Here is a 10,324-nt window from a genome sequence, read left to right as displayed (position 1 = left end):
TTCTGCTTAGACAGGAATTATTTCCTTTTTTTCCCCCCTTTCTCTTTTTTCCCTGCCATTTTCACGTCTAATTTCCAAGTCATGACATGTAGAGGGTGTCTGAGCAAATCTAATCAGCCTTCTGCCTTCGTTAGGAAGGACAGCTGAGATAGTTTTTAACACCTCCATTCCTTCCTTGCTGCAATCTGTTTTGATTAAAATTGCACAGGGCTCTCATCTGCATATTTATCATTCCACATACCCACAAATCATCTCACAATTCTGCCACTCCTGAACATTCAGGAGAGACTGGAGTGCTACACCAGGACTTTAAAGTATGCAGACATTAATTTAGTTTCTCACACCTGCTGCTTTCCAGCAAATATGGCTTTGGGGAAGGGAAATATTCACGCATTACCTTTGCTCAGTATTTCCCAGGAGTCAGGATTCCTGTGGGTTTTTTTCAAGATTGATTGAAAATTTCCTATTAAGAAACAAATTTCTAATTAAATGGAAAGGTCCTGAAAAAGTTCTGATGCTAGGAAGGGGGCAAGGGGAAGGAGGGATGTCTAAACAAAGAAATAACCCTTTTAAATAACATTTTTTCAGCCTTTTACAGCCAGACTGTGACGTGCTTTCAAATCTTCAGATGAAAGGGCTGCACTGGAAATGAAAATTATTCCTTCCCTTTGTGCTATTGACAGTCCACCTTACCTCCACCATATATTATTAAGTGTATCACCAGGCAGTGATCAAGTTTTTAAGGAGTGTTTGCTAGAAAGAGCCCTTTTCTGTTCTTTGGTTAAAATTTAACTTTTAAAGTTAATATTCATATAAGAAAACTCTTTTGTTACCTGAATCTCCTTTTGCCCCAGATGATACTGCAGAGATGCTACAGTTTGCTTCTCAATTCATAATCTCTATTTTTTAATCAGATATTTAAGATGTGTCAGAAGCCACAACACATTTTTTTCTTATTTATATTGAGGTTGTGCCTCAGAGAGCAGGAGATAACTCTTGCCCAAGGAGGGTGGGAAGGTGCCAGTGACCAGATGGGGAGAACACAAGCTCTAGATTTACTGTCCTGCATGACAAGCAGAGCATTTTGCAGATCATCCACATCATCATGTCCAGGATTTTTGTAGTCAGGGTGGCAGGAAGATCTGAGGGCACAGCTCATTAGGATGATAGGTGTTTCTTATTAGACAAAATATTTGTAAAAATAGACACACTCTGGGTCATACAAACCTCTCAAAGTACCTGAGAGATGTCAGACATCACCCAGCTCCTCTTACAGACCACAGGGCCAAACTCATGCTGGGAAGGATCATTTTTTTGCCAACCTTTGCTGCAAGACTTTTAGGTGCCCCTAAATTATCCAGCAGCTGATGTCTGCAAAGAAAATATCAAGAGGATTTCTCCAAGAGGCAGATTTAAAATGCAATCTACACGAGCTGCTCTGAAGGGAAGAGGAGGGAAAATGAAGGGACAGCAGAGCCTGGCAGTGACTGTGGCTTCATTTCTCTCCTGCTCCCGGGTGGTCGATTGTGGTCAGAGCTGTTGTTTGGATGTGCCTGAGGAGCTGGGGCTGGAGAGAAGGATGTCCTCTTTGTTCTCCCAGCCAAAACCATGGCTAATGTATAAAGAACTGGAGGAAGGTGTCTTGTTTTGTAGATGTCAGATGGAGGAGTGGAGCTCAGCTAACCATGCTGGGCCCGTGGCAGATGGGATGGGAAACACCTGATGGGGATGGATTAGCTCAGACATCACACGAGGTGCCAAGCACAGGGGTCACAGGGCAGGCAAGCAATGCTGCTCCTAGACCACCACGATGTTTCTCCAGAAACTTCAAAAGGATGTCAGCCCAGACATGTTAATTCTTCCAGTTTCATCTGTGAGCTGAGAGGTTTGGCTGCCTCTAATGCAGCATCTTCTCAGAGTCCTGGGGTTCATGTGGCTTTCACCAGTAGTGAAGGTGACAGCGGCAGTGGCTCTTGCCAGAAGAGGTTTTTAATTTTCCAGGCATATTAAAGAAATCACAGTCTATACTATGATTAAGTGATTTGTCAGCTCACATTGGTCAGCAGAAAAAAGTGCAATTTCCTTGCTTTGGGCAAGGCCTGTATTCCTGTAGGCTGGGATTTACAGAAACCATAAGGGAATGGATGCTCAACTTTCACTAAAATTCAGTGAGAATGAGATGCAGAGCTGCCTCCAGTTTGTTCCATTTTCCATTGGTGATCCATCTGTCAAGCAGCCTGTCCCTTCAATGACTACTTGAGGGTTAGGCACCAGTTTTGGCTGTATGACTTTGTCCTGGGGCAAAAAGTGCATAGCAGCACGTGGAATTGCATGGGAAGCACTTTGCAAAGCCCAAGTGGGAGTGCTCGAGATCAAAATCTACTTCAAATACAGTCCTGAACACTTTTCATGAACTGGCAACGCAGTTTAGGGATTGAGTCAGAAATGAGACCTGGATCATGTCTGTCTCTGTTATTCTTTATTAATAACCCTGTGATCTCTTCTGGTGCAGACAGGGCTTGCAGAAATATTTGAGCAAATGGGGTAAGTGTTAGAAATGCCTTAAAGCTGAATGGTTTTCCGTAACAAGGAAAAAACCTTCCCTGCTGCTTGTTTACTTCTGATTTATTCCCCAGTAAAAAGGGGTGAAGTTTGCCCATTCCCTACAAAACCCACGGAACTCCAGTGAAGTGTCAGATGTGTTATTGTCATTCCCTCACAAAAGCAGCTGGGATAGCATGGGAAAAACAATCCCTCCACTTTGGGGGAATCAGAAGGGTGGAAGAGGCTGGTCTCTCATCTGACAAATAAATTAACATCAAAACACGATGGTGTTTAGAGAATAAATTGCTGTTTCCTCCATTACTGGCATTTCATAGCTTGCAACCACTGAAAGCACAGTCACTGATCTAACCATTAAACCAAGCTCTTGTGGGAGAGGGAAGGAAAACAAATGCTGAGATGACATTTATTAGGTGTGCTTGTTTGGGCAGTCCATTACTGCCCTGGCTCCTCACTCTACGTGCTGAGGGGCTGACCCTGCATGGAAGTCAGTGGATGTCTTTGCACTCCCCTGGCTCACTCCATTGAAAAGGAGCAGGCACAGACTGAGGAGGAAGAGGAAATAGTGGAGCTAATTGAAAGGAATGAGTTTCAGGAGGAGCTGTAGAGCCCAGCCAGGTGCTCGTAACTGTACACGAGTTATTGTGCTATAGCTGAGGAAAGATCAGGCAGTGGGAAATGCTGCCCGATAGAAAGGGATATTGGCTGCTAAAAAGGCGTTTTTACACATGTAGTTTTATTATGTCTCTGTTGTTGGAGTCTGCTTCTCTTGTGTCTCACTAGTTTTATACTAAAATATCCCTGTGATACAAGCAGTGACACCAGAACCTTCCACCTGCAGAGAGTTCCACTTATCTTCATGGTCTTGATAAATCATCATATAGTGGAACTTACTATGGAGCTACAAGCCCTGGAGTTAAGATTTCACAGGAATCTTGGAGTAATTTAAAACATATAGAAAAGGGATGGAATGAGCTTGGTGGTGTTGATGCACCTCTTGAAAATGTCTTGAGTTTCTTACATGGTCCAACCTTGAGCAGCCTTCAAGCAGTGGAGGGATGAAGGAAATACAGAATTTAACATTGGTTAAATCATAACAGAACACATATTTATTTTATCTCCCTCTGTTTTCTGTTGAGCTGAGACTCAGCAGGCATCTTTGCCTCAGTCTTCTGCTTGAGGAAGTTAAATTTTCTACAACCCACTGTATTTGCTCTAACCTGGAAATAACAGCAGCTTTCTTCATGTCTGGTGGGATTTCCTTCAGAATCACACTGAGATCCTGGAAAACAACTGTTATTATATATCAGAGCAAGCTCAGCAGCTTGGGTGAAGTGTGATGGTCCTGTGGTAGAAATTCAACATTCTGATGTAAAATAAAAAAACCTAAAATAGTTGAAGTACTAAAACACTGGAAGGTATTTGCAGGTGTTTAATACTAGACAAAAAATAACAAGTGGAAGCAAAACACAAAAGAAAGGTAAAGAACAAAAGAAATAAGCATTTAAATTATTATTTTTGTACTGTGCATTATCAATTTGAATTAGATCTGGAGCTCAGCTGTATAAAACCTAAATGCGTTGTTGAGCCAAGTGTGTTGCTCTATGAGGATGCAGCACATGAGTGTCACACGTACTGTGCATTATCAATTTGAATTAGAACTGGAGTTCAGCTGAGTAAAACCTAAATGTGTTGTAGAGCCAAATGTGTTGTGCTCTGAAGATGCAGCACACAAGCAGTGTCACATCTTTGCTGGGTGGTGTAGCTGCTGTTAATCCCTTACACTGTTCCTTCTTCTTTCTTTCTTTTGGTGTTAGTAAACACACCAGGAAAGAAAAGGATCTCCAGCTTGGTTTGTGCTGTTAATCCCTTACACTGTTCCTTCTTCTTTTAGGGAACAAACAGACCAGGAAAGAAAAGGATCTCCACCTTGGTTTGGCCTGGCTCTCCAATTTCTGCTGCAGATTACAAAGGCCAAGCAGACCTAAGACTCTCTCAGCCTCAAAAGGGAACTGGGCACCAGAATGGGACTCCCCAGCAGGGTCTTGGCCTGTGCCATCCTCGCTTTGCTGTCCCAGCACGTCACTGGGGGACTCATCAAGAGAATTATCCGGCAGAAGAGGGAGACTGGGCTGAACGTGACCTTGCCAGAGGATAACCAGCCTGTGGTTTTCAACCATGTCTACAACATTAAGCTGCCCGTTGGCTCCCTCTGCTCCGTGGACCTGGACTCGGCGAGCGGCGACGCCGACCTGAAGGCAGAAATTGAGCCCGTCAAGAACTACGAGGAGCACACAGTGAATGAGGGCAACCAGATTGTCTTCACACACAGGATTAACATTCCCCGGCGGGCTTGTGGCTGTGCAGCTGCCCCAGCCATTAAGGATCTGCTGAGCAGACTAGAGGAGCTGGAGGGGCTGGTCTCCTCCCTGCGGGAGCAGTGTGCCAGCGGGGCTGGATGCTGTCCTAATTCCCAGGCAGTAGAAGGTAAGGCAGGCTGGGGAGCTGCTCCTAGGAAAAATTCTTGTGCTGGCTGTAGATGTTGTTTAGAGTGATATTCCAATCTCTTTCAAGAATGAGCACAAGTCAACCACTTAAATTTGAATCGTAATCAAAACTGGGAACGTGTTTGGCCAGTGTGCATGTATCTTCATTCACAGTTCCGCAGCTTTATGGATCTGTGGGTCAGGAGGTGGCCTGGGACCCTTTGTAGATGTGGCACTGAGCATGGACAGCACTTGGACATGGTAAATCTGTGTTGGAGTTAAGATTAAAATTCACAGTCCAAACTCTTGGCTCCACTTTTTGTCCCCTTGAGGAAGCTGCCAATGTAACCATTTTTGCTTCCAAGTTTTCTTTAGTAGAGACCAATAAAAATACAGCAGGACATAAGGCAATAGACAAGCACAAATAGTTATAGAAGAGGGAAAAATATGTCTGTCTGGTTGATTTTTAAGTTGAGGGAAGGAGTTGGTCATATTAGAGAAGAAATACAAGTCTTCTTCAGAGTGATGTGTCCCTCTGAGCTCAGAGCAGCCTCCTGGTTGCTGATACAGCTGATGACACAATGTGCTGCCTGACTTTTGTGTTCTGGGGTGAATGGATGAATGATGTTCCATCATGCATGCCCTAATGAAGCAGTCAGGAAAGCTCCTCAGCCAGTGGGAGAGGATTTTGAGAAGGGAGGAGGAATCCAGCATGCTCAATTACCAAGTTGCTGGTGGGGAATCTTCCCTGGCATTAGAGCGAATTAAAGCTTTCGTGGTAAAGAAAATCTAGCTGGAGAAAGAAAGAGATTATCATTTAAAAACTTTTAAAACTGATATCCTTAGGGAACTAGGAAAATCAGAGCCCTTTTGGGTCATACGTGCCCTGCTGGCCTAAGGCATCCTAGTGCCACTGGGAGTAATGACTTTTTGGCTCGTTGGTACAGGTCGCCTGGACACCACACCCTACTGCAGCGGGCACGGCAACTACAGCATCGACATCTGCGGCTGTGTCTGCGAGCCCGGCTGGAAGGGCCCCAACTGCAGCCAGGCCTCATGTCCCAACGACTGCAACGACCAGGGCAAGTGCGTGGACGGGCTGTGCGTGTGCTTCGAGGGCTACACGGGCCCGGACTGCGGCCAGGAGCTCTGCGCCCAGGGCTGCGGCGCCCACGGGCGCTGCGTGGGCGGGCAATGCCTGTGCCACGAGGGCTTTGTGGGTGACGACTGCAGCGTGCCTCTGTGCCCCCACAACTGCCACGGCCGCGGGCGCTGCGTGGACAGCGAGTGCGTGTGTGATGAGGGCTACACGGGTGAGGACTGTAGCGAGCTCATCTGCCCCAACGACTGCTTTGACCGTGGGCGCTGCGTGAACGGCACCTGCTTCTGTGAGGAGGGCTTCACCGGCGAGGACTGCGGCGAGCTCACCTGCCCCAACGATTGCCACGGCAATGGGCGCTGTGAGAACGGGCTGTGCGTGTGCCACGAGGGCTTTGTGGGCGACGACTGCAGTGAGAGGAGGTGCCCCAGCGACTGCCACAACCGCGGGCGCTGCGTGGGCGGGCGCTGCGTGTGCCACGAGGGGTACCTGGGCGAGGACTGCGCGGAGCTGCGCTGCCCCAACGACTGCCACAACCGCGGGCGCTGCGAGAACGGGCAGTGCGTGTGCCACGAGGGGTTCATCGGGGAGGACTGCGGAGAGCTGCGCTGCCCCAATGACTGCCACAACCGCGGGCGCTGCGAGAACGGGCAGTGTGTGTGCCACGAGGGCTTCACCGGGGATGACTGCGGCCAGCTGCGGTGTCCCAACGACTGCCACAACCGCGGGCTGTGCGTCAACGGGCAGTGCGTGTGCGATGAGGGGTACACGGGCGAGGACTGCGTGGAGCTGCGCTGCCCCAACGACTGCCACAACCGCGGGCGCTGCGTGGAGGGGCGCTGTGAGTGTGACAATGGCTTCACAGGGGATGACTGTGGTGTGCTGGCCTGCCCCAATGACTGCCACGGGCGTGGGCGCTGTGTCGACGGGCGCTGCGTGTGCCAGGAGGGCTTTGTGGGTGAGGACTGCCGGGAGCGCTCCTGCCCCAACGACTGCAACAACGCGGGGCGCTGCGTGGATGGGCGCTGTGTCTGCGAGGATGGCTACGTCGGGGATGACTGCTCCGATGGTAGGTGCAGTGTCCCTCTGAACTGCTTCCCCTTGGGCCAGCCAACAGCCTTGGACACTCCATGAAGTTTTTCCACAGAGCTGGGCCTTGTTGCTGCTTTTTCAGCATAGTCCAAGCAGCAGGATCAGGGATACAGCAACACCAGTAGATCTTAGCGTCCTGAAATACCAGGGATAAGTAGTGTAGCAGTTTCTGGTGGCTTTTGGTGGTCACCAATACAACAGGCTGCTGATGGTGTTGCAGTGCCTTTGTCACCTCCATTTCCGCTCCCACCACAATGTCACTGGTGCTGTAGCCAGCACTGGCTGGAGTTTGTTTGTCACTATGACCCTTCAGTTTCTCACAGTACCTCTTGATGCTAGAAAAAAAAGCTGAAGGAAGCTGTTCTAGCCAAGGAGAAAAGGGAAATGGTCCAGCGTCTTCTCCACATGTGTTTGTGTATTCATATATATACATATATATAAAAAAATACACAATACATATGTATATGGATGTGTGTATATTAGATCTCACAGAAGCTTACAGGAAAATCATGGGATCAGCTGGAGTGGAAACTTAGCTATAAAGTCACATGCTTGGTTTCCCAGGACCAGTGACTCTATGGAAATTGATAGAAAATTTTGGCAGCCTGATAATGACAGGCAATACAACATAAATGAGGTGGATTTCTTTAGTAGATCCTGGGGGAGAAATTGTGAAACTAAATTTTGGTAATGAAAGAGTACCTTGGGGTTGGGAACACTATAAAAGACAATGAATACCCTTTAAAAGAAATTCCCATCATTCATCTCCTCCTTCTGGAAGGTGCCTAAGCCCTTTGTGATCTTGCACAGGCAGATACGTTGCAAGTATTTACTCAAATAATAATGTTTTGTTTTACTTTAGAAAAATCTGTGCAAATCCCAGGACTTCTAGCTCTACAATCACATGCTGCTGGCAGTTGAATTAAACATCTGAATCCCTCAGGACCCAGCTATAGCACTCTTGTGCTGCAGCCATGAGAGGAGCAGCTGGAACACAGTCAGCCAGAGGTTGTGAGCAAGTGTGAGAGCAGAAATTGGCTTCTGGAAATGTCTGTAGTCTCCATCAGCTGAGCATTCCTTTCCTCAGCAGCTAATTTGTGGGACATGCCTTCCCCATTCCCTGTGTGTGAGATGAGCCTTAGGAACTGCTCCTGGGAAAATGTGAAACTGGGCAAGTCATTATTTCCTGAGCCTTGAGAACTTCTTATAACTTTGGCTTGGTTTTCTTTTTTCTTTTTTCCCCCATTCCCAGTGTCTCCTCCAACTGAGCTGACTGTGACCAACGTGACAGATAAAACTGTCAATCTGGAGTGGAAGCACGAGAACCTCGTCAACGAGTACCTGGTCACCTACGTCCCCACCAGCAGTGGGGGCTTGGACATGCAGTTCACCGTGCCAGGAAACCACACAGCTGCCACCATCCACGAGCTGGAGCCAGGGGTGGAGTACTTCATCCGTGTCTTTGCAATCCTGAAAAACAAGAAGAGTATTCCAGTCAGCGCCAGGGTAGCCACATGTGAGTTTAATGTTCCCTGTATTCATCCTTTTGTCTACTCCATTTGCATCCCTCTTTTGGGGTGTTGCTTATTTTTTATTTTCTGTTTTCACTTTGTATGTGTTGGCTTGCATCCCTTTCTTGGGGGTATTTATTCTGCATTCTTTATTTTCGGTTCAGATATATTGATCTACATTCCATTTTTTGGGATATCATTTCTTTTGTGTTTTCTACTTCCAAATCAAATGTTGGCCTGGAAAAAACAGCCTTCTGCACTTCCATTTTCTACTTTTTTCCAATACCAGGGACTGTGTTAGAAGCACAGTTCACAAGCTCTTCTGCTCTCAATGTCTCCCAATATGGTGTCTTTATGAATTAAGAACCTTGGTTTCTTTATTAAAATGCACATTTCTTTATTATAATGTGCATTTCTTTACTGTAATGTTCATTTAAAAAACTCTGGTAATTCTTCCTGAGAAAAAAATTTAAAATGACACAGCATATAAAAGAGCAATATGAAATCACTTGAATTCAAACTATTTTGGCTGAAATACAGGTTATATTTGTTTTGCATCTTTGCTGTGATTTACTACATCTTACCTTTTATCTGCCTGTCTGTACTTCTGTTGTTCATCTTCTTTTTGTTTTGTGCACATCACTCTCATATCTAAACATCCCAATATCAAAAGGTGCTCTTTGACTTCTGTCACTGAGCTCATTTCTGGAGAGCTGGGGCAGGATTCAGCTCTCCTGACTTCCAAAGTTAACACCAGGCTTCTTTCAGGAGAGCACAAAAAAAGAGATTACGAGGATAAAATTTTTTTATTCTAAGGTGACATTTAACCAGCTCAGGAAAGCCTCTCCAAAGCCACAATAACTGGATCTGAGAAGAGTTTAACCACCTCATCTGCAGATCCCCACCTGGCAGATATTTCTAGAAGTGGAAAGATGTCCCACCCCGGTGCCCTATTTATGGGAATTTGACACTCATGTGAGAATATCTCTTTCTTCTGCCACAGATCTGCCTGCTCCAGAAGGTCTGAGATTCAAATCTGTTCGGGAAACGTCCGTCCAGGTGGAGTGGGACCCTCTGAACTTTTCTTTTGATGGCTGGGAGCTGGTCTTCCATAATATGGTGAGGAAGAAGTTTCATGTATAGAATGAAAAATCCTGGATTTTTATGTCTGTACTCACTGATTGTCCCACGTGTTCCAGAAAAAGGATGATAATGGTGACATAACCAGCAGCTTGAAAAGGCCAGAGACATCCTACATGCAGCCAGGTTTGGCACCTGGGCAGCAGTACAATGTGTCCATCCATATCGTGAAGAACAACACCAGAGGACCAGGACTGTCCAAAGTCATCACCACAAGTAAGCACAACCTGTGTTTGGTCTGGTTTTAGTTGGCCACCAACAAAACATCTGCTATTTGGGGGTTTGTAAACAAAGTGAAAGTCAAGCTCTACACTGTGAGTTAATAGGGGGGGAAGGAGATAGCGGAGTTGCTAATGAATACATGAGGAAAAAATAGTTCCTCTCCACATTACCTGTTTGAAGCAGAAGGGAAATTTATGTCCAGCTTAGCATGC

At 46.4% G+C, this 10,324-nt stretch overlaps 1 protein-coding gene across 7 annotated transcripts in view; it reads left to right on the top strand.

Moving 5' to 3' along the window:
• TNC (tenascin C) overlaps positions 1-10,324 on the top strand; it is a 75,506-nt gene that overhangs the window by 20,931 nt on the left and 44,251 nt on the right. For all 7 annotated transcript variants that reach the window (XM_031059203.1, XM_031059204.1, XM_014308141.2 and 4 more), the window contains exons 2-6: positions 4,457-5,049; positions 5,996-7,216; positions 8,492-8,755; positions 9,754-9,869; positions 9,950-10,106. In XM_031059203.1, the coding sequence (XP_030915063.1) occupies positions 4,587-5,049; positions 5,996-7,216; positions 8,492-8,755; positions 9,754-9,869; positions 9,950-10,106 (2,221 nt within the window). In that variant the 5' untranslated portion in view covers positions 4,457-4,586. The remainder of the gene's footprint in view (positions 1-4,456; positions 5,050-5,995; positions 7,217-8,491; positions 8,756-9,753; positions 9,870-9,949; positions 10,107-10,324) is intronic.

This window comes from Geospiza fortis, unplaced genomic scaffold (assembly GCF_000277835.1).
Source record: "Geospiza fortis unplaced genomic scaffold, GeoFor_1.0 scaffold85, whole genome shotgun sequence".
In the NCBI taxonomy this organism is placed as follows: Eukaryota; Metazoa; Chordata; class Aves; order Passeriformes; family Thraupidae; genus Geospiza; species Geospiza fortis.
The sequence above is the reverse complement of the archived record's forward strand: the minus strand, read 5'-3'. Positions and strand labels throughout refer to the sequence as shown.